At 43.0% G+C, this 25,511-nt stretch overlaps 1 protein-coding gene across 2 annotated transcripts in view; it reads right to left on the bottom strand.

Annotated features, from left to right (window-relative positions):
- Positions 1-25,511, bottom strand: part of EXOC4 (exocyst complex component 4) — a 324,065-nt gene that overhangs the window by 204,522 nt on the left and 94,032 nt on the right. For both annotated transcript variants that reach the window (XM_085893972.1, XM_085893973.1), the window contains exons 5-6: positions 18,966-19,209; positions 3,992-4,187 (exon numbers count right to left, since the gene is read on the bottom strand). In XM_085893972.1, the coding sequence (XP_085750098.1) occupies positions 3,992-4,187; positions 18,966-19,209 (440 nt within the window). The remainder of the gene's footprint in view (positions 1-3,991; positions 4,188-18,965; positions 19,210-25,511) is intronic.

Below are 25,511 nucleotides of genomic sequence, written 5' to 3'. Positions count from 1 at the left end.
TTATTTTTTAAAATGTATCCATAAAAGGATTGTGGTGTGGTATTCTGGCATTATTTCTACCTGGTCATTCCTTCCTACCTTGTTTGGTTATTTTGGGGGGATTCCACCCCTACATTTTTTTCATTTTTATAAAATGGTTTTTTCTGATTTGTTTAACTCTATTTTCCCCCAAGTGAGTACCAATGACATCATCATCTAGTAAATTATTTTGAGGGGGACTCCCCGAACCAAACCCCCTCAGCGATATATCTCGCGCAAGTCTCTTCAAGTCTCGTCCAATATTCCCATCTCTTCTGTCTTCACTCAGACACTCTGCTACCCTGTTGTCCTTCACTATTGGACTCGTCGATTTATTTTGCATACCAACAAGGCACAATTTTTCCTTTACCCTCTCTCTTTTCTCTGCTCCTTCCCTTCTATTCTGTCCCAATACTATATCCATACATAGCTCACTGACTTCCTCTACTCTCGTATCCAATGTGTGGCTCTCACCAGGATCCTCACATCTCCTCTCACTGTCAAGGCTGGAGTGCCCTGAAGCTCTGGAGAGAAGAGTGAGATTGAAGAGACTGCAGAAGCTTGTTCCACAGACGGGAAATAAACAAGGGATGAATGAGTGGAGGTGAGCAGTGATATTGGATTTTGGGAGTTTCAGCAGAAGGGAGTTGCTGGCAGACCGCTTGCGCCCTGAAGAAACTTGGGGGTGGGGGTGGGTGCAGAGCACGGGAAAAGCTGAGGGTGCAAGACCAGAAAGGAGGTGATCGAGGAAAGAGACCACCGATCTATCTGCAATGTGAAAATGATAGGCCCATCGACGCAGCTTCATCGCGGGAGATTCCGATGATCGTAAAAGCCTCGATTTCCACACCGTCAGGATGAGCAAGGTGTGGTGCAACGCCAGTCTGGAAGGGAGAGCAGTACTCCATCAAACTGTGAATGAATGCCTTGCAGGTGGATAAGAGTTAAGGTGTGCCAAGGAAGGACTTTGCATGACTGAGGATGCCCAGTCAGCGACTGGCTTTGGAGGCCAACTTTGAAATGTGATTTGCCAAATAAAGATCATGGCTGAATGTGAGACCCAAGAGCTTGAGTGATTGAGCTTCGAAAGGATTCGTCATATGGTCCTTTTGGAGCAAGAGAGAGAGACGGAGACGGAGATGGAGAGAGACAGAAACAGAGAGAGAGAGAGAGAGAGAGAGAGAGACTGAGACAGAGAGAGAGAGACTGAGACAAGAATTTTGAAGTGAGTGAGTGTGTGTGATGTTGTTAAGGTCGAAACAGAGGGAAGAGGCTGCAGCCTGCCTATATGAAGGATGATGGATGTCATGGCAGAGTGTGGAGTCATCAGAAAGGAAAACCCACACTTAAGCCAAATAACTGTCACCTTGTCTTTCAATCACTTAATCACTTGTCTTTCAACTATCATCATGGAAGTTGGGGTTGCAACAAACCATGAAATTGCTGCTAAGGCCTCTCCTAATATATAGGTCTGATCCGATCAGAAAGCTTCTCAACCAGGACCTCCACAAACAGTAGACCGACATTCCGTTCTAAACCCAATGACGACAATTTTTCTTCCACCTTTTCCTCCTCTGAATCATTCATGAGATAATCCAAATTACTTGTGAAGCACATCGCACATAATAAGGGAACAAGCCTGATAAAGTCAGCAGTAATTAAACCGAGATTTTGACACCTAAACAGGGTTGGGGAGATATAAACCAGGAACTAACGTTCTGCAAAGCGGTTGTAGAAACATTTGAGTGTTCCACATTTGAAAAAAGGGGGGAATTCCGAAAGACTCTGGTCTGACACCAAGACATTAGACAGCATATCAGAGTAGAGGAGAAGAGGCGAGTGACAAGGTTGGGAAAAGTATCAGAAGACTGGCGGAAGTGCATTGTAGAGCGAGTCGTCAGACTTGACGTACTCCGATTGGAAAGCTCGTCATGCTGGCAGATATGGCCTTTCCAGTAAGTCGGCGCTGCTAGAAACGGTCCGTGTCCTTCGTTAAAGCATGATCAGCTCATGGTGTGCACTGACACTGGGTACATACCCATGACAGACTTCTTTGCAGTTCTTGCAGAGCCATAATCGCACCTTCGGATTGATACCCTGGTAAGTTCCCTCGGGACATTGAGCATTTTGCCTAATGTGAATTCTTATGTGATTGGAGGTGTTTTTATGCAATCGAAATTTGAATTCTCCATTGCCATGCACAGCTGATTATTCCCCAACTTGCCTGGAATAGATAACTAACCCTTTGCAAACGCATTATACTGTAAACGACTCTTCCACACATTTTGCTGTCAAGCAATTTTCCGCAAAAGTTAAGTCGAGTGAATAAATATTCCTTGTTGTACCCGTGTAAATGTCGACGGCAGCCACGTTTGATGTGCGAAAATTACATACAACTGTAAAATTTGTGAAAGATTATTCCTGCGAACAATAACTACTTTACAGTAAGTATTCAGCAAACTTGATGTAGATCAAGTGGAAGAGTAAGGGTGGGATTTCCATTTTTTTTTTTTTGTAGCAATGGATCGACCCCCCTCATCCTTATGACTCGTACATGTCCGTTTAACATGTTTTTTTTTTCCAGATTCAAGCAATATTTACTGGAAATTGGGCTCATTGAGATATGATTAAACGGAAGACCAAGAAGGAACCCGAGGAAGTAAAGAACAAAGACTGAGTCATCAGGAGGAACCTGGGTAGGATTCGGGTTTCAGCCGCTACTCCACAACCCTCAAACCCATCCAGGCGCGGCCAAGTGAGCCTTACAGAAAAAAAAATTCTGCAAAAATTCACTTCTCCTTCGAGAGATAGATAAAGCAAGAGGAAAACAGAGGAAAAGAGATGAAAAAGAAGAAAAAGCAAGAATTGGAGTGAATAAAGAGAATTGTGTAAAAAAAAAAAAAATAAAATAAAATTAGAAAGAAGTATGAAAGCAACAAAGAACAAAGACATCGGGAAGAACCCAGACAGACAGATTTCAGCAGTTACTCCCCAGGCTATAACACAGCAACATGTACAAGCTACCAGAGGTCCGTCGGTGGGGAAGCACAGTCCACACAGCATCAGGATATGGTACAAACATAATCAAACGGAAGACCAAGAAAGAACCCAAAGAAATAAAGAGCAAACATGGAGTTCATCAGGAGGATGACATTTCACATAAACAATTACCTATCGCTTGTGGCAAAGTTACCTCCGTCACCGAAGGTTATGTTTTCACCCCTGTTTGTCCGTGTGTGTGTTTGTGAACAGGATATCTGAAAAAAGTTCGTGATGGATTCAAATGAAACTTGGTGGACAGGATGGGTGTGTGACGAGCAAGAATTGATTTGACTTTGGCGAAAATCAAGATTCAGACACTATAATATTTAAGTGATTTTTCACCGTTGAGATGTAGGACCAAAAACGAAATATAAAATGACATCTCAAAACAAGGTGGATGAGTTGGTTTGGTGACAAGAACAAGCGGATAAGATTTTGGTTCAGGTCCAGACGCAGATCCGGCCTATCAGTGGGAGACAAACGTAAACTGTTCAGCCTGGGAAAGGTATGCGCTCTATCGAGTGTCATTCCAGTTTGGGACCGAGTTTGGATCCATCAGACCTCAAAGGAATGCAGAAAGCCCCCAAAATACACCACAAATAGTATTCTGCACTCACAGGTCCTGGATGTTTGGAGGAGGGTTTGGAAGAGGATTTCAAAATAGACTCCTATCCCAATAGCTTGATTTTTCAAACCATTAAGGATCCGTCGAACAGTTTTGTTTGATCGAATGAGACTTTAGAAGACCAATATCACTCTTACCTGAAACTGTTGGTTTAAAATATTGCAAATTATAGCTCATTCACAATGGAAAAGGACAACGTGCATAATAAGATAGCAGTACCTGTGTGCATGCTCAACGATAAGAATGGCTACCCCATCACCCTTTCAGCAATGTCTTTGAAGTGCAGCGAGACGAGAAGAAAGTCACCTGTAGTACAGCTTGAATCTTTGCCCAGACATCTGCCATATCATACAGACGAGTGTTGGCAGTCGCTGTTGACTCGTGGATGTAGGTTGACGTATTTAAAGAACTCGCCTGCTTCAAGTATGAAAGAACGGTGGCATGGGCAGCTGCCACGCAGCGAAATTTGGCAAACAGCAGCTCCATGAGCCCCAGGAGTAAACTGTGCAAAACAAAAAAGACAATCCACTGATCATTTGATACAATTTAATGCACTTACTAATTCAACAACTAATACAAAACCACTATGTTTAATACAATTGTCTGGGAATTGGCCTGCTTGGTCTTCCCAAACTGAAAGCTGATGGCACGTGTGTGCGACCTGAGGTTCAGATCACACAGTGGGGGGGGGGGGGGGTTCATTGTTTAGTAGTCGTCATTCATGTTACAGTCCAATGATGGGTCCTAATGTCACCAATAAAATGGAGAATATACGAGTATTGGCACATTCTTCTATAAACCTAGATGCTGTAATAATAACAATACTCGTTTGCACAGCTGTGTATCCTCTTCCTCTTCTAACCCGAACCCCAACAGACAATCATTCCCACGTTATGGTATGGGTTAGCAGTGGGAAGCTTGAACTCAGTCTTTCAAGAACCAGCTGGCCAGGCCTGACATGCGACTAAGATTAGGGCAGGAATTTGTAATTTGTTCAGGGTGCCAGCAATAGCTCGCCTACTCTTCGTGAAGGACACCTTGGGATATTTAACGTCCACCGACTAATGCCGGGAGGCAGGACGCCAACTTTGATGTCCATCAAAAAGACTGCACACACATCATTTTATGCCTCGCCCTGCCTGCGAAACATTAGGGTGACAATTTATAGCTGGGTTGGGATGAAAACCAAGGCAAGACAGCCGAGAGGTGAATGTGTGTACCTCTCGGTCAACCTACCAGCCCCCTTTGTACAGCTGTGAATATACATTGTCAATTTTCCTGCACAATATGAACCAAACCGGCATCATTGATAGATTGCTGGTTGAAAAGACGAAACACAACAAAATCTTCTTGAAGTGATTCCATTAAAAAAAGGAAAATTAAACAGATTAAGCACAGGAAAAGAAAGAAAGAAAAAACAAACATAGGAACTGCTAAGACCTGAAATTAATGCTACTCTTATTAAATTAGTTTATAAAAGAAAACAATAGGGCGGATGAAAACCAAAACACGACTTTATCCTCCCTCGAAAGCAATTTTTTCGAATTAGAGTCAAGGCTCGTAGCCTGGTGTCGGCTTAGTGGTTTGGGTGGCTCGCTTGGGATCCTAAGGTCCTGAGTTCGAGCCCCGTTGGCCACTGAATTAACACCAGGGGGTTGACTCAGCCTGTCGTCCTTCTGAGGTTGGCAGAATGAGTACCAGTGTGCTGGTCCTGGTGTATGCCCCGATTAGAATAGGTGCACCATATCCCCGTATGTCGTAAGAGGTGACCAGGGTTGGCGTCGGGAAGGGCATCCGGCCATAAAACATTGCCTCAAGAAGGGAACCATGATTGCATGGAGCCGGAAAAAAGCTCAGCAGGGGAAAAAGGCCGTAAAAAGGTTACAGAGTCAAGGCTCGTGGAGGAAGTAACACTTAACGGATCAGGACGCAACACAACAAAAGGTACAGAAGAGAGAAGAGAGAAGACAGTGAGGGGGGCAGAGAGCGAGAAGCAAGGAGAGCAGAGAGCGAGAAGCAAGGAGAGTAGACAGAACAGAGAGCGGAGAGAGCGAGGGAGCAGAGAGCGAGGGAGCAGAGAGCGGAGAGAGCGAGGGAGCAGAGAGCGGAGAGAGCGAGGGAGCAGAGAGCGGAGAGAGCGAGGACCAACAGCAGAGTTGAAGGACAAAATGGAGGAAGACTTGGAGAATCAATGGGTGCGGGGAGGAATGGGGAGCAGGAAAGGAAGCATGTGGTGGACAGGATGGATACAGAAGGAAAGTTTCAGAAAGGAGAGGTTTTCTTATGATCCAATATGGCTGCCATACCACTTGACTGATTACATTGTCAACAAGAAGGGCACACGGTAGAGCGCACACCGCTGCCAAGTAATGCCTGATCCACGAGAACATATCGTTCCCAATACGTATTTGAAATATCATGCAATACAGTACTATATCGTTTTTGGCCCGATCTCTCAATGGTGAAGAATCACTTTAAAAATTCTCGTAGTCAAATCCGGATTTTCACCAAAATCTAATCAGTTTGTCCTTGTCGCACACTGAACCTGCCCACAAAATTTCATGTGGATCCGTCCCCAACTTTTTGAGATATCCTGTAAACAGACAGACAGACAGACAGAAAGGGGTGAATACATAACCTCTTTCACCTTCGGTGGCGGAGGTAACAAATAATGTTTCCCGTGGGAAGTAGATCTCCAATTTAAAGTTTCGTATAAATCAGGAAATCGATTTCAGAGGGGTTTTTTAAAGGTTCACTTATGACGTAATATGGCTGCCATACCATGTGACTGATGACAGCATTGTTAACTAGAAGGACACTCGGTAGAGCGCATACCTCTGCCACGTAATGCCTGATCCACGAGAACATATCGGGCCCATTACATTTTTGAAATATCATGCTATATAGAACTATACCGTTTTTGGCACGATCTCTCAATGGTGAAGAATCACTGAGAAAATTAAATAATTCTTGTACCCAGATCTGGATTCGCATCTTCACCAAAATCGAATCAATTCGTCCTTGCAACACACCCAACTCACCCACCAAGTTTCGTTTGAATCCGTCCACAACTTTTTGAGATATCGTGCTGCATATCCTTTTTGGCCCTGTCTCTCGATGGTAAGGAATCACTCAAAAAATTCTAGTAGTCAGATTGGGATCCGGATCTTCACCAAAATCGAATCAGTTCTTCCGAGTCACACACCCAACGTGTTGACCAAGTTTCATCCGAATCCACTCGACACCTTATGAGATATCCTGTACACAAAGACAGACAGACAGACAGACAGACAGAAAGGGGTGAAAACATAACCACCTCCTTCACCTTCGGTGGCGGAGGTTACAAACTATTTTTTCCCTTGGATAATTGATAATTGATAATTCCCTTGGATAATCACAAATTTCAAGTTTTGCATTGATCAGTTAGGTGGTTTGAGAGAAGATGATTGTCAAAGGTTTTCCAGTAATCTAAAATGGCAGCCAAACGAGATCAAATTCAAGTAGTTTTGGGACCTTTAATCCTTAAAATGACCGTATCGGTGGAGGGGGAGAATGCCATGAATAAACTTGAGTTCTTCCATTGCAAATATCATTTTAGCTAAGCACGGTTCCAATCCCATCAGCAGCTTCGGAGGAGCAAGTGTTTACAGACGGGCAACATGCCGTCCCATCAGCTCACCTGAACTACAGGTAGTGGAGGAAAAAAAGAATAATGGAAACACCAATGTAAAGTCGCTTAATAGGGGGTTCGGCCACCACATGGGGCCAGTGCGGCGTGTACGCGCCGTGGCATTGAGTCCATCAGCGTCTGGAATTCTGCAGGAGGGACGCGACACCATTCTTTAACGAGAAAAATCAATGTTTGATGGAGGTGGAAAACGCTTTCTCAAGTGTTGTTCCAGAATATCCCATAAATGCTCGATTGGGTTCAGATCTGGTGACTGAGGAGGCCATGACATATGGATAACATCAGTGTCATGCTCATCAAACCATCGGGAGACCACGTATGCTCTGTCGATGAAGCATTGGGGCATTTTTATTTTTATTATAGGTAACTAGGCCTATGCGGCATTTTTATACATGACCCTAAGGTCATGGTTTCAGCATGCTGGGATGTTATTTGCTGAATTAACACATGGGCCACACCTGTGTGGAAGCCATTGCTTGGTGTCCCGCATTTACCCTGGTCTTTTCATTTATTTATTTTTTTGTCCACCACCTGTATATTCCAGGTGAACTAAAAAATAAAGAACCCTTCTCCTCCCTCTCCTCTTTTCCTGTTCGTTCATTCCCTTGACGTTTGTCCCACTGTCATTTCCACCTTGCATTATTGCCAATGCTTAAATAGTTCTATATTGGGAGGAAGCCATCACATCACATCAAGGTGTTTCCACATTTACGGAAAAGTTATTATATAATTAATTGAAGCATGGTTAATGGATATTTGTTTGGGGTTAGCTTCTCTACTGTAAAGAAAAAAAAAGAAAAAACCAGAATCTGCCATGCATCAAAAATTACAAATGACAAGACATGCTGCGATACCGAAAACTTTTACACCTTGAAATCACGAATACCTTCGTTTCACATTAGCACAAGCTTCATAAAAGGATGGTGATTTCATGGAATCACCTTTCAAACGTTCCACAAGGCTGAGGCCCAATTTAATTGAAACCGATATCACGAGGGGGTGTAATATCATCACCTTCTCTCAGAATGCACGTGAATGTCTCCCAGCACAAGCAAATGAAGAGTTTGCAGCTTTAAAACTTCATGGTGCCTTACAAATTCATGGTTTTTGCATAGAAAAACAAATGTAGGCCGAAAAATTATTTACATGCTGAAAGCAATAACGTGTTTATAATGTGAACAAACATAGCAGACTTGGTGTTGGCTTTTAGTATCAGTTATTGGTCGGTTGGACGTTTTCCAACCATGGAGGTTGGTTCCATGCAACGTTGATTTGATTGGCGCAAAATTTTTCAAACATCAAACTACTCCACATCACTTTCAAATGGCAATCCGATTGTACGTCAAAACTTCTGGGTTGTGAATATTAACACTGTTATGGTTGTGGGAGTAAGATGGAGGAATTTAATAGGAAATTTAGGATTGAATGGAGTTGTTTGGTCCGTGGACGTGTAGGAGACATCTCGATGTAATTAAATCGGGAAACGGTGAGCTTAAGTGTTACGTGTCACCATGCGGGGTGGGGAGTGTTGTCGTGGTAATTAGATAGGGATAAAGAATAAGTCGCCCCAGTATGTGATTGATCCCTGTAACCTATTCCTATGTATTTTGCATTTACAGGTGAGCAAATGTGCCAAGCAGGCAGAAGCGAGCCGAGCAGGCGGAGGCCCCGTCTTCCCGGGTTTCGTGTGAGCAAGCAACGCCCAAGAGGAGGAAACGGTAGTTCAGCAACGTCAGTCAGTCAGTCAGTCAGGGTTGAGTGTGGAGTGAGGGATGCACACGGTCGAGAAGGGGCTTGTGGGAACAAAAGGCACAGCAAGCGCTATGCGTAAAGTGACACCATCACGGTCTGTCCAGCCGGCGAAGGGCAAGCCGTGGCGGTGAAGTCAGCTGTAGAGACGTGGAGAGGGATGGAAGACTTTTTATTGGGGCCGCCCTGTGGGGTGAAACGGACTGGAAGATGGCACCTCCCACAAGCAGGGGGCAGCTTATCACAGGGACCCACTGCCAGTGAAGATGGTCCTAAAGTTTAAGAGGGCTGTGGACATGCTGTGCACGGCAGTTCGAGTTGGACTTGAGAGGAAGAGACATCCTTCCCTCTGCTTGGCCACCATATTCTTGTCTCCATTCATCCTCTCCTCTTCAGCCCCGAGCACTTCGCCATCTACACCCCTGCACGCCACACCAGCTTTGTGCCTCATCACAAGCCCCCGCCTGCGCCTTTGTTCCTCGTAGAAGTCCGGTATTTTGGTGCCATCGGGGGTTTATTTCCTTATATTTGTGTACAAGATCATGTTTCTGTTCCTTCCCTACCAAGCTGTGTTGCTTGACCACCAGATTTGTGCCGTTATTTATTGATTGTCTTGTCGACCCTTATCCCTGTATTTCATTGTAAATAAACCACCATTTGGAGTATAGGAAGCATCTAACCTGCCTTTTTCCTCCCACGTGTTTCACCGCCAGCTTCAGCTCCATTTGGGTGAACATTGGGGAATCTTTGGATCAACTGAACATAATATAGTGAATTTAAACACCGTTTCAGTTCTACACGCGTGTCCTGCGTTCCCCTGCTCAGTCGGTCTGTGTTCAAGGCCAATCTAACGTGACGATAAAAAGCTTCTTGACTCGATTTACACAGGAAACACATGTTAGGTGATGTATCATTTTAACCGTTATTATACGTAATGTGATTGACGAAAACATGAAGTTTTTCTATTCTAATTTCATTGGACCATGATTTGCGTGTGACATAAAAAAAAATTCCTCTTCCAATGTATGTTTATATATTTTTTTGTATACGATGTAGAGGCTCGTATGAGAGCTAACACACAGAACGTACAAGTGGAGCAGGAGATAAGAGTGGCGGGAGAGGGAAGGACAAAACAGTGGGGAACAGAGACATGAGGAAATCTGTGGAAGGGAGAGGGATGGGGCGGGGTACACAGGGTAAACAAGATAGACACTACAGGGGACTGTCAGGAAGGAAAGGGGGGGAATATGAAGGAGGTATGTTTGGCATGGATTAACAGGGGTAGAAAAGATCATGGTTTTGGATGGGGGAAGATAAGAGATGGTGGTGAACAGTTGTTTTGAAGAACTGGAGGGAATAATGGGATTGAAGAGAGTGTGGGAGTTTGTTCAAAAGGTGGGGGAAAAAAGAGGAATGAAAGAGTGAATGTGAGCAGTGATTCTTGATTTTGGTAGTTTTACTAGAAGGGGGTTTCTGGCAGCCATTGTGCACCCTGCGGAAATATGGGGGGGGGAGGAGAACATCGCAAACAGAGCAAGTGGGGGCGAGGCCGGAGAGGAGATGGCAGAAGACAAAGACCACCGACCTGCCTGCGGTGAGAGAGTGAGAGACCCAAAGACTCAGCCTCATCATCCACTGAATATTGCTGGTTAAATCAGTGCGTAACATGCATAGTTGACCAGGGGTTTAAATCAAGATACAGGGATGTCCTCCAACAAGAGAGTGATGCTTCATGGCATGTTTGGAAAAGTGATGGAGATAGCAAGCTCTCGAAGGTTTTGGAAGAAGGCTTGTGAGATGAAACGTCACAATACATTGAGCATTGCCATGTGAAACGCAACTAATCTCAGGCTTACAAGAAGGAAAGAGCCAATATGGAGTCCAATTGAACTAAGTGCCATCTTGAGGTTGATTTCTATGAAAATTGTTTGTGTGGCCCAAGACAAGATCGAGTCTACACACTTGTGGCAAAATCAAGTGACTCTCGTCACTGCATCCATGCGGCACACAGGTTGCCAGCATTCTCACGTTATTGTATCCGTCGACCTTGCACATTCAAAGGAGACTCTCGTGGCTTATCGTGATGCTTTCCTTGATTAAATGCCTGAAGAGCTCAAGATGGTGTCGATCCGGTCTGATGGACCCAGTTCCTATGTCAAGCATAGGTACTGGATGTGGTCGCTGCTCTGCCCAATTTGGAGAAGTACCAGGTCAAAATAGTGTGGAACTATTTTGCAACATCACCAGTATGGAAAAGAACCTGCAGATGGAATCTGGGGCTCAACAAAAAGCCATGTATGGAACAAAGTTTATGTGACAGAACAAAGCAGAAAAGTTTGTGTGGATGATGCCTTCTCCTTTGTTGCTGCTGCACTGAGCATGCCAAATGTCAAGGTGTCTGCGACGTCCTCTACAGAAATTGAGGCGAGAAATTCATCCTTTTCACTTGATCAGATATTTTCCCAGGCACTGCCTGTCCCTGGTATCGGTCAAATCCACAATTGTGATAATCATAAATGAAAAGCTGATCACATCATTCTTGACGAGTAGAAGGAAAGGAATCCTGCTAGTAGCAGCTCGAATTACAGAGGAAAATGCAGTTGAGTACAAAGTGTCAACCATGGTGCCATCAGGAAGGAACTGCAAATGACCTCGCCCCAGAGACGCCATATTCTACAAAACAGCAAATGTTATCACCGAGCTAAACAACCCTTGTTGCTGTGAGTAGTTGTAGATTCCAAAAATTCGACATATTGTAATCCTTTAAATATTGTTTGAAAAAACGAGACTTTCCAAGAACCAGTGAAGGTGTGTGTGCGTGTGCGTGTGCGTGTGCGTGTGCGTGTGTTCATCATTTTGTATTATCTTTTTTGGCTTGCACAGCATTTCAAATATCAGGCTTTGGGCTTTTTGAACATATATTTGAAACGGTCAGTGACACTCTGAGCTGTAGCCCGACATGTTGGATGGTGGATGGACTGGGCAAAAAGAAAATAGACTTTCAAGTGCGAAGAAAGAATTGTGGTGGGGGAGTTTGTGTGGAACATAGGTGCACGACTGATTAAAAATAAACAAACAAATAAAAACCCACCAACTGGTCCAAAGGAATATCGGAATGCAAGTGACAGATGATCACAGCTAATACAGATGTAGTCATCCATCACAAAGACGGCAAGACCAGTCTCGTAGAAAGGAAAAAAAAATAAAGGTCGACGCTATAAAAGCAACGAAGATGAAGGTTTCACCTTTAACTGGATGCACCAAATCAATGATGAAATCAAGCAATCAGCGATCAATAATTCAATCAAAGGTTGCAGAAACAAGGAAGAAAAACAAAATCCAAATCGTCTTGGGGTGCAATCGCGGCTGAATGGCAAGTAACGTGGACTGACGTTTGAGAGGTTGCAGGCTCAAGTCTCGTTAAAGGCAGCTTGAAGTTGAAGCTTCCAGAAACCAAACTAATGTAAAAGCAAGAACCAAGTCGCAATCAGAATGTCAGCAAACAAATTTTAAGAGAACACAACTCAATGATGTGCTCCAAGTTCATTTTGTCTGCAGGAAAAGCCAGACCAGCCACACTCGAGATGATTCTTAACGGTTTTTGGCAATTTGGAGATGAGCAATGAGGCACGATAATCCTCAAGGCGAAAAAGACAGTATTGCTCAAAATTATCTTATCAAGATTTTTAATATTACATACATATATATATATATATATATATATATATATATATATATATATATATATATATATATATATATATATATATATATACATACATACATAAAATAAATGACCTTGGCATGAGCGGATGCGAAAAATTCAAACATCACAAAGTGAGAGTTTTCAACTGAATAGAAATGCATGGTGACCAGCAAGGATTTTAAAGGTCAGAAAAGTGGTCGGTGGGATGGATAGTGATGGGTGGGAGACCGTGTGTTATTTTTTGCAAAGAGGTTGTGTGAATCAATAAACTCAAGGGTAAAGTTAAAGTTAGAGAGAATAAAAGTGGCATGGCAGTCAAAAGCAAAGCTAAGGTTTGTGTGTGAGGCTATAATTCGGGAGCACAGCGTAGCTTTCTGAGTAAAAACCATCCCTAGGGCAACTGACAATGGCAGGTGGAAAGAGTGGGATTGGAGCATAAGGTCCGAAGGGCAGAGCTTGATGGCAGGAAAAGTAGCGAGAGGTTCAAACTGTTGCTCACCATCAAAAGCATTAATAACCAGGAAATGAAGGCTATGTCAGAGACAAAGACCGAAGAACCACTTGGGAGTTAAGTGTTTACGGATTTGAAATCAGTGTGAGCAAATCTCTCGAAACAAGAGAAGGTTTCAAGTCATGCCAAAAGTCCCAGTGGATGGTACGGGGCAGAAGAAAGTCTGAGGCAACATATGGTTGCTGGGACTGCAAAAAAAAAAGCAGAAAAAAAGAAGGAAACACAAACATAAGGGTCTGCCGCTCTCACCGGCTAGTGTATCAGCTCAAAGGTCAAAGGGTCAGTAAGATGAAGTTGGAAAGAGAAAAGGAAAGGTCGCTGGGGGACACACACACACACACACCAATTTAAAATAAAAGGGAAAGAGCAGACTTTGCTTCAGGCTTGTGGCACAAAGCAAACAGCCTGAGGGTTCGGCTGCTCTTTCACCATTTGATTTAAAATCAGTACAATGGAGCTTATTACAGTACAAACTGTTGATTGGCTGTAGCTCCTTCTGAACAATGGATAATCCCAACCGCCTTAACGGAATGTCAAGATGTAAATTTGATTTATTCTTGGTGGGGAAATTACTTTGTGAGATAATGCTCTCCAGGTAGCCAATGACGCAAAACCGAGACGCGTCTCTGTAACCACTCTGGAGCAGTCGTCTACTTTGGGTCATCAAAAAAAGTTTGAATCAAAATAATGACAGAATCCTCCCCTGCACCCCCTGAAATAAAAGGGTGAGACAAAAAAAAATTCACAAAAGTGATTTCGCTTGCGAGTGCAAGTCTATCCACATTGACAATCTTTCCTTCCTTCCTGCAAAAACTCCTCCAGTCTCTCTGTCTTTGGAAAGGTTAGAACGATATTGATGAAAACCGTCATGACTCAGATGGGTTTTTGCAATCGCTTCATCGTTTCTTTGTTTTTTCTCTTCTCCATCCACAGCCAATGCTTGTGAAAGACAGACAGAAAGTAGATGGTAAGCAGACCGACGGAGGAGTGGAAGGCAACAGGTTAACAAAACCACCAGTAAGGTAAGTGGAAGGGTGAGGAAAAGGGGAATGGGATGAAAGAGTGTACTCAAGGTCAAGAGTGGATGTAAACTCATACCTGCCCTTCATTAATTAATGTCGCAGTCTGGGGGGGGGGGTTACGTTAATCCCCCACACCCAATTGTGGTGGATGGGCGGATAACACCGGCCAGCCTGGATAGCCAAGCGGTTTTCCTTAGGAGGTGGACACGTGTTCCTCAGAGATTATAACACACGTGGGAGGTGCATTCGGCACTGGCGGAGCGATGGAACAGATGGATGCACAAGGGCGTTAATACTCAAACCCCACGACAAATACATGGACACAGCAACTTATTATTCTGGCACTTAGCTTGGTCCAGAGATGGTCTTTATGGAACTTTGGAATCGAGGCGCTTCGTCCTGCACGGGTGGACACGCCCAAAAATGGCACCGATCCACTCTCTCACAGCAGGAAATGTACGTGAGGTCATTCGTAAGCGGTATTCAACACCAAGGCTCAGAAACCGCCACGTGGCTTCCTCGTCGATCGTGCTTGCCAATACACTTTCTGCAGAATGGCGCCAATCCCTTCGGTGACATACATGAGGTTTCGAGGTCCGTCTCATACGACCCCACCAAGAGTGAATGGCCAGCATTTTGCTCCACCACGAGAGCCAATTCGCAGCACAACACAAGAATCACGCAACCATTTCATCATGCCGAGAGGAGAGCAAAGCAAGATCCTCCGTCCCAGCCATGTTCCACAGAACTACAACCTCACCCTTCTTCCACTCTGGGCGTGGCTTGCTCGCACGGAACACGGGAAGGCGAGGTTCCTGCCTGCTCGGCACATTTTGCTTGCTTGTTACCTCCGCCACCGAAGGTGAAGGAGGTTAAGTTTTCACTCCTTCCTGTCTGTCTGTCTGTTGATGTACAGGATATCTTAAAAAGTTGTAGACGGATCCGGATGAAATTTTGTGGACATGGTCGGTGTGTGACAAGGACGAACTGATTATGTTTTGGAGAAGAACCAGATCCGGATCCGGATACGGATCCGACTACTGGAATTTTAAAAGTGATTCTTCACCATTGAGAGATATGGCTAAAAAGGATATATAGCATGATATCTCAAAAAAATTGGACGGATTCTTGCTCTTCGGGTCCTCACCAAATGCAGACAAGAGTTTTACCAAGGGCTGCTTGCAGCCAAAGTTGATCGCTGCAAAGCGTTCGATTCAGCCCTCTGGAAGATTATTGGTCTATGTGGGGTGCCACCAAAACTGATCAATCCGACGTATGAACTACACTCTGGTACTGAGAGTGCTGTGAGATGTGGTACCATTTCCGACTTATTGCCACTTGTAACTGGAGTTTGTCAGGGGTGTGTACTGTCCCCCACACTTTTCAACACTTGTATGGACTGTATTCTGGGGAGGAAATCAGAGAGATCAAGTTGCGGTGCATCGTTTGGGAATGTCAAGATCTCGGACCTTGATTTTGCAGATGATGCAGTCATCTTTGCGGAGACTTTAGACATCCTTTTGGGGGCCCTCGAGGTGCTGAATGAGGAGTCAGAGCCGCTGAGATTACGGGTTTCCTGGGTCAAAACTAAGATCCAGGCTTTCAATGGCATCTTGGATGCTGCCATCTTGTCTGTACCTGTTTGTGGTGAGGATGTTGAGGTCATGGAGAGATTCACTTACCTTGGCAGTGATATTCACGTCTCCACTGGCTGTGAGCCAGAGGTCAATAGACTTCTGGGTCGGGCCTGGGGAGTCATGGATTCACTGGATCATGGGGTGTGGCGCTGCCGGTACCTGTGCGGGAGGACGAAAGTCTGAGTCTTCAGGTCCTTGCTGCTTCAAGTCTTGCTCTATGGATGTGAGATTTGGACTTTGACCAGGGATCTGAGATGGAGACTGAACTCTTTCGGTACCATGTCTCTTCAGAGAATCCTTGGCTATCCCTCATCAGACTGTGTCCAACGAGCGGTTTCTGAGAGACTCAAATGAGATTTGTTACCTGTACAGTGACTGTCAGTTGTGGCTGTTTGGCCATGTGGCTCATTTTACTGACACTGCTCCTGCTCACCAGATTCTCTCAGCAAGGGAGCCTCATGAGTGGAGGAAGCCAATGGGCCAACCACGTGCATTGTGGTTGCAGCAAGTTCATCAGCATCTAAAGGACATGGGGATAGACCAGGCATCTGCCTGGCGGATGGCCAGACAGAGTGTGTGTGTGTGTGCGTGCGTGCGTGCGTGTCAGCTCTATAATGAGCTTTCGACCTTGGATAAAAAATTGTTTTAAGAAATTAAAAAAAAGGGGGGGTATGTTAATTCTCACAAGCATATGATCATTCTAAACCAATTCCAAAATATTAATTTTTTTTTGTTATTAGACTTCCATGAAAGCCAGTATGACTGGGAGGCTACTGTTCATGCTGTGCATTTTTTTAAGTCTCATTCTTTTTATTATTTTTGTGTATTATTATTGTCTATAAAGGTAGATTTTGGAATTTCAAAATATGGTGATCCTTCATTTCATTGCCCCTCAGTACCATTCCAAATCAAGTCTGGTGTTGGCTTAACGACCAAGGGTCCGTCCATCGTCCAGCGTCCGTCCATTTGTCTCCTATTCCGATATCTCCGACAAATCCACAGAGCCGATCCGGCTGAAATTTGGCACTCAACGTTCCGTGACTGGTAATGGGATTTCAAAGGTCGTTCCAGTCATGTGACTTTAAGTATGTCAAAATGTCGGACTGAGTAAATATTCCTCCAAAAATCTTGTTCTCAAGGTGCAGCAGTCACAATGCTACCAAATTTGGATTGCAACATTAGGACAGGGTCGTGATGTTAAATCGCGGAGGTCATGCTGATCACATGAGAGGAAGTCTCAAAATGACTGACTTATTAAATATTTTTTGGGAAAAAAATCGCATAAATTCCTTCAACATTCTTCCTCTCCAGACCCACTCACTCACCAGAATGCTACCAAATTTTGGTTACATTTGGTCAGGGTACAGATAAGGTAGAGGTCCAAAAATCCTATTTTTATTATTTACCATTCCAAATCAAGCAGCATTAAACTTACAATGGTATAATGTCCCAACAGTCTCGAATCAAAGGTAAAATCTAAGTTATTAAGGAATATTTATGACCTTAATGCAAATAAATAACACAAAGCATGACTTGATATGGGGAGGAGGGGGACAGTAAGCAGCTGAAACAGAAAAGAAGTCATTGAAGTTGAAACTAGTGATCCGCTGACAGATAAAAGCGATAAAATTTAAATAACTGCTGAAGCACATATCCCGATTCTGGGTTGCTCTGTATGGTATTCGTATCTGAGTGCACCTCAATGTCTGAATTCCAGGTTCAAATTACATAGACAGTTCTGATTTGTCCATCGTTAAATAAATGTTCTTTCGATTCAAGTGAATGTATTTGTACCGAATATGATTAACATCCAAGCACCTCCATGAAACAATGACCAGTTTAAGAAGCCAAAATTGTGTTCGATCATAATAATGGAAATGCCAATAGTCTTCCAAGTATCGTTCAAAATGGAAAGTCCGGAAAGAAAGCAAAAAAAAAACAAAAAAGAATAATTAAAAAAAAGAATCCCCAAAAAAGTGATCACTTTGCAGTTACCCTGTGCACGTAAACAGCTTTGACTTATTGCGATTAAGCAGCGTCAATAAAATGGCAATGTGTCATCAATGGAGGATCAGAATGAGAGATCAAAGCAGAATAAAACAGACATTTACACTTTGTACATCAACCAGCCTACACAGTATTGTATACATTTCATAAAGAGCCCCAAAAATAACATTACTTTGCTGTAGTAATTCTCTGCAGATCCTGCAGTATGAGTACTACTCTCATCTACTATATTTCAGTGTAGCATTTTTGCCTGGGCAGCATGTGCAAGTCAAACAAAATAAAAACAAGATAAAGACGTCGTGCAGAGCACGATACTTGCAAAATCCACCCCCCCCCTTCCAAAAGGTTGCCACGGACACATCAAATTGTCCATTTCATCAAGATTGAAATTGACAATCTTCATCGAAGCTCAGGTCAATGGGATGAAAATTTATTATTGTTCAGATTGAAATTGATGATTTTAGAAGTTTGACCTTGAGTTGACTTTTGACCTTTTTATCTCAAAAAATAGTTGGTTTCCCAATTCAGTGATGCAATATGCATTATGTTGTTATATGATGTTACATATGTTATATGTTGTTACAATATGATGTTGAATTCGTCAATCGGATGAAAATTGACGATTTTTCAGATAAAATTTGGATTATTTCTGAAATTTGACCTCAAAATGACCTTTGACCTCAAAATCAACAGGCTTTTCAGTTGAGACTACCTCTGCAACTTAGTAACGTTTCATGATGATTGGTTTCGAATTGCGACCAGTAGGCGATAAACAGACAGACAGACAGAATAACAAAATGACTGACTGACAGAAAAATCTGCGATTTTGCAAGTAATAATGTCAAAGTCTACCTCAATCATAAGATAGGTTTCATCATTCATTAATTTTGCCATATTAATTGGAAAAGTTAAGGAAGGAAACCATGTGACATGGTGACTGCAAGGGGGAAGCTGTTTTACCGAGGTTGGTCTTCCAAGGCGACGTTCTTGCCATGTTGAAATGCACTGTCAGCCACTTGAGTGGTGGAGCGACGAACAATCTGCTGCATCTCCTTCTCAAAGTTGTCTTTAATAGCCTTCACTGCCTCTGGAACCTTACGAAGTTTCATGAGTGCTCGCACAAGTACAGCCATAAACACCACACTACTTTCCTCTGGGTCACCCTCTTCCTCCTCTCGTACATGCCACAGGTTGAGCTCCTCACCTGCATACAAAGGGGTGGGTGGTGGTGGAAAGGCTAAGAAGTACGAAGGAACAAACATGTGCTGCCTAGCACCATGAAGGTGACCGTTTTACTCAAAAGACAGAGTCAGAGATATGAGAGCCAGCAATTAATAGAAAGCGAGAGCCTCATCTGTTCCTCATACCAAATTAACGATTGCCAAACAATTTCATTCAATCAGGCAGCTCGGTAACGGTGCTCGTAGCACCATGGCCAAATTTATGGAGGTAAGCAGTCTCTGTTCAATTGTGCCTCGCTAACACACCAAAACGACTTTTTAAATGCAAAGTAATCATTTTTAAGGCAGTAATGAAAGGACAGTCCTAGTGGAAGGAACCTGCTGATCCAGAAAGTAATTGTTTCGTTTTCGAAGACTCGGTTCGTGGCATTTAAGATGCCACGGCAGCAGGGCAAAGCAGTTGCCATTGAGAGGCCAGTCATTAGAAGCAGCACAATGCAGTAAATGCACAAAGTAACTCGTTCTTTTTCAGATCGGAAATGGTGGGATGAAAAGCCAAACATCAACACAAGCACTTTGCGCTGCTTGCTATTTGAACCAATGAAAAGAAACGGTTGTAGTTGAACTGCTGCATACCAATCAAACAAAGGTGGGAAACAGTTGAACTATCGCATGCGCCGGATGATGGCAATGAACTGCAATGTGAGTAATGATGACGGTGGATTCTGCAAACAAGGAAGCAGCACATATGGAAGTGTTGTGCAATCATTTTTGATTAAATACAAGCTTTGGTCATGGAGGTAGACGCAAAGTTTCAGTTGATCAAAACCACATCTTTTTGGGTTAAGCATCGGCTTTGTTTGATGCATCATGATGTATTTGTGACTTTGGGAATTTCAAGAACCACGCACGGACTGTGTTAACGTATCGATCGCTTACCAATGACCTTGTAATGGATGCAAAACATGTACTCATATCTCCTGATGTCAATGTCCTTTAATTAAAGAGCGAGCAATCTAGTTTATAATTATCAGTCGATTCCTATTGTTGACCAAATAAAAAGGTCCGGATGTGCAGCCGTGCTTGGCTGTATGCTCTTTGGAATACCAATTGTGGTGAAGACTAAAAATAACCCAACTTGGACGGTGGTACATTTAAAAATACATAAACAGTTCGGCACCATCTGTGCTCGGCGACTGAAACAGTGCTCAGTGCAATACAAAACATATCATGGTTCTCTTTAGTGGTTAGATTTATGAATGGGAAGGAGTGCAACACATCAACAATGATGCACTGTCAAACGACTAAGCTCATCACAAGATATAAAATGGAAGAGTGCTCGACGTAGAGATGTGAATAATTCCTTCAGATTATCGAGTGTCTGGTTCAACGGCCATTTGGATCATCGAGGCGCTCTCTCAAGATTTCAACCTTTTAATCCAGAAACCTCTCCCAACAGCTGGTCCACAACCTTAGTTGGGTCTGAATGTCATCCCATATCAGGCATAGATAGGTAGAGATAAATAGATAAATAGATAAGATAAACAAAGATAAACAGAAATAATAAATTATTTTATTTATTTGTATGCAGCCTGTGGCTGCTTGGCTGCATCATTCTCTTGGGGCACGCCTGTGCTGCTGACGCAATGCCCCATTTCCAGCATGCTGGAACTCATTTTGCTGACCTGAGTCAACCTGCCTCGTGTAAATTCAACGATAGACGGGCTTGAACTCAAGACCCGAAGATCTTCAGCCAGCCACCATAACTGCAAATACACCACAATTTTAAATGTTTATTACCTCCACCATCTGCGATGAACAGAGTTTATGTTTTCACCACTATCTGTTTGCCTGGTTGTTTGTTTGTCTGGTTTTTTTTGTTGTTGTTGCTTGTGTGCAGGATATCTCAAAAAGTTGTGCATGGATTCAGATAAAACTTGGTGGGCAGGTTGGGTGTGTGACAAGGACGAAATGATTACATTTTGGTAAAGGTCCCGATCCGAATATGAGAGTCTATTTAATTTTTAAAGTGATTCTTCACTATTGAGAGATGGGGCCAAAAACTATAAACAGTATAGCATAATATTTCAAACAGCTGTGGACAGATTTGGAAGATGAGTTGGTTCGGTGACAAGGACAAGCCGATTCGGTTTTGGTTCAGGACATGATCCAAATCCGGCCTATCAGTGGGAGACGAATATACATTGTCCAGCCTGGCGGAGGTACACGTTATACCAAGTGCCGTTCTACTTCCAATTGTGATGTGTTTATTTTTGGCTGTCACCCACCTTCATATATATATATATATATATATATATATATATATATATATATATATATATATATATATATATATATATATATATATATATATATATATATATATATATATATATATATATATATATATATATATATATATATATATATAAATAAAATTTTCCCTCGAAGCCCAGGAACCCAACCCCCTTATTCTCATCGGAAATTGGTTTTAACTATCGCGGTTTCAAATATCATGCCACTTCCCAGGAACACAACCACCACAATATTTAATGGTTTACTGCATATGATAATTATATTTAGCAATACGAGGAAGCAAGAATGACCACACTATGGTCATAACCTGTGACCTAATTCCACCTGACACCTACCCATGGGTAGGGTGGGGAGGGGAGCATGAGCAATAAAGAAAAGGGGGCAAGATGCTCCTGTAGGGAGTGGTTGTTTTTATTATCTAAAATTAGCCAAAAATACATGTAAACATCCTCAAAAATTATTTTTTGAACAAAAAAAGAATGTGAAGCAAGTCTGTTTTAATGCACGTTTATGGTTGACAACTCTTTTCTGAAAAATTGGCAACTTCCCTATCAGCCCAACAATTCTCCATGTTAGGTCGACTGCATTTTTTTTTCCTGACTACTCTGAAATCGACTTCCAAATGCAAGCAATCGATATACTGTTGAAGTTTCAGGAGTAAAATCACTTTCCTATTGGATTTCCAAAAATGGAACGTTGAAGATTTACGTTTCAAGCAGTGAAAAAGTGCAATGCAGTACCACACGCTACAATTTTCCACACTTTCTTTTACGTCGTTTTTTATTATGCAAGATGTGAATGCAAAAACGTTCGACCAGCAGTCTCCAACCTTTTTAAACTCAAGATCACTTTTACAATCTTAATGCAACACAACATCTTTGCTTAAAAAAAATTATACTTCACTAAAACCCCCAAAAAGATATGTTATGCATAACACTTACACATTCTTTGTGTGACACCTGTGCTTGCACACTATCTGAGAGTGCTTTGAAGTCTTGGTTGTAGTTTGAGATGGCCATTCTCATCCAACCCATCAGATGGGCATCTGTTAGACGAGTTTGGTACTGGGACTTGATTTTCATCTGAGAAAAAGCTATCTCACAGAGATATGTGGAAGCAAAGTAGGCCTTTACCTTGAGTGCACAGGATGTAAGAAGAGGGTACTTCTCGCTGTTTACAAGTCCCCAAAAGTCATTGCCCTTTGAGCTAGATTTCAGCTCTGTGTCGTTTTGCATGGTGATTATCTCCAAGTCAAGTCCACTGCTTTGTTCAAACATGTGATGAAATGTTGCAGTCAGTTCTCCAATGTCCACTTGAAGAAAAGGATTTGAGAGAAACAATGATTTGTTCCATCTTGTGGACCTCCTGACATCGTCTGTTGACTTCCTTTCCCAATCTGTTCAGGTAGTCACTGAATTTTTTGGGATGGAACCCTTTCTCTTTGATGTTTTGTCGGATTTTCTCCAAATTTGAGAAGTGCTCAGTTATGTTCTTCTCTAACTGCGAGGACCACAGGCCCAATTTCAACTTTTCACTGCACTGATCATGTGTGACAAGTCTCTGTCCATACCTTGTAGTTCACGATTCAGCTCGTTCAATTTTGCCGCTACGTCCGTAAGAAAGTCCATAATCTGACAGATAGCTGTACAACTCATTTCTTGATTTCAGAAAGGTGACAATTTCAGGGATCAGATCTAAAAACCTCACTTCTGCATGCAGGATTAGGTCACCTTAGGTGGCATCAAACTCATCGAGTAACGATTTGAATGAGTGATGTTGCAGAGCTCTGGTACGAATTGAGTTAACGATCTTGACAACAACTGTCATTATTTGAGAAAAGTCAAGAACCTTGCTAACTCAAGCTTATTGGTGGATAACACAGTGGTAATTGACGAAGGAGGGCAATTCAGAATAATTTATGCAAAGTGCAATGAAGCCTGCCTGCATTGAGACCAAGCAATGCCGATGCACCATCTGTTGAGATTGAAACCAGTTTCTTGATCAGATTGTTTTCCTCAGTCACATACCTTTTGAATCTGTTGTAGACATCTTCGCCTCTCGTCTTCTGAGTAGCAAAAGGGTGAGAAAATCCTCCTTTGTTACGAGTTGAACCGTATCCGTCATGTCTACCAATTCATCAAACTGCAGTGAGAAACATTCAGTCTGATAAGTCTTGATGTATTTGCTGAGACACATCCTCGGACAAGGATTCTAACCTTCTGGCTACTGTTGAAGCGCCATGTGACAGGCTCTTGATGGCTGTCGTAATTTCATCTTTGTTTTTAAAGTCTTTGAACAAGGCGTCGGGAGCAATCGTCATAGCCTCCTTGATAAAGCCTCCTCCTTTGCCATCAGTGAATGGTTTCTTATGTTTTGCCAGTAGATGGCTAATGTGAAAATACGCCTCTGTGTTAGCCTTGCCTTTAACCGCAGGTTTCAAAAATAGTGACTGGTGAGTTTTCAAAATCCCCTTTAACTCCCCAACTTTCTTTGTCCGAATCGTGCTGTTTAACGGAAAACTTTCTTGAAATTTTGTATGCATAGTCTTCTGATGCCGTTCCAAATGAACTCTTTCACTCAAGGCAACACTGGTGACAAATGACAACAGAAGATCTTGTCTGATATTCGTGAAACTAAATTTACTTTCCCATTCCTGGTAGAAATTGTAGGTTTTTGCCCTCCTCTTGGATGGCCCTGGCTACTCTGTCATTTTGGCTTTAGGAAATTAATCTTAGAAACAAGAAAAAAATGAAAATAAAAAGCCCAGCTTATTCCATATTTGGGTGGTTTGACAACAGGCAATGAGCAACGGACAACTGTACAGTAGCCACGGCAGTACAGTGACTGCGTCATAGGTGGATAATTAATCGGTTCGTTTAAATGCAAATAATTTCTGATTGACCTGTGCGTCAAAGTTTAGGGGGTTTTTTTTTCTTCATTTTTTGAACTCTCCAGCAGCTTGTATTTGCGACCCACGGCCACCACAGTATTAAATACAACCACCATCCAGAATCTCGGCTTTTCCCACTCTCTGGACTAAAAAAAAATTTTTCTTTAATTTATTTTTATTTTTTAACATCAACTGATTCAAGATTCTGGGATTGATCTGTCAAATGTGATCGACTGGTTGGAAACCACTGCTTTAGACACATCTATACCGATTAGAACCTTTTCACCTTTTAAGACCCTTTTGACCCCTTCAACCCTCTTAGACCCCAGCGATTTTGAAACATACATACTGTTGCGGTTCTGAAAAACTGCATGCCTCTAAGAGTCTAAGGCAATGGCACCCAACATAGTGATCCCCAGAGTTATTTTGTTCGTCTTCATGCAGTCAGACCTTCTCATGTCTAATGGTTTCAGGGGACGAAGTGCGTTACGCGAGTCGAATAGCTAGGTCTAATAATTATATCTCAATCTTCTTTTCAATCCTGATTTCCATCCAACCCTTCTGTTTTATCCATAAAACAAAAGAAAGCAAGCACAAACAAACGACAACAGACACCCGTGCAGCATTATGAGATAATTACCACATGAACAAGTGCACGCATGGTGTGCCCTTTCATTCAAATATGTGCGCCAATTTACAAAGGCGTCTCACCTTGCTCAACCTTCGCTCACAACCTCGACCACCAACATCTGACCACCAAAAGGTCATCCTCCTCGCACCTCCGCATCGATACAGTTCGCCACCAAGCAGAAGCGTGCTGCACGGCCCAGGCCGCTCCAGCCGCATGCCGCAGGGAAGGGCTAAACACGTTAACAGCATTAACCGCAGCTCGCTGGGGGTGCCCTGAACGGGAATGCGGGACTGACACAACTCTCGTCCAGTCGCCAGAACACGGCCAGGAAGTTCGGTGCAAGGCTCCGGGCCGTGTCATGCCGGATGTGCGAATGAGACCGCTTCTGGCATCAGGAGCCTGGCAGGATGGGGCCGGGACCCAATAGGAGAGCACAATTCGGATGTCGGCTTGTTGCTTCGGGGTGTCACCTCACCCTTCACATGGGC

Source organism: Eptatretus burgeri, chromosome 9, assembly GCF_056783735.1.
Source record: "Eptatretus burgeri isolate ZD-2024b chromosome 9, Ebu_testis_v1, whole genome shotgun sequence".
NCBI classification, from domain to species: domain Eukaryota; kingdom Metazoa; phylum Chordata; class Myxini; order Myxiniformes; family Myxinidae; genus Eptatretus; species Eptatretus burgeri.
Note: the sequence above shows the minus strand (reverse complement) of the source record. Positions and strands in the feature narration are given on the sequence as shown.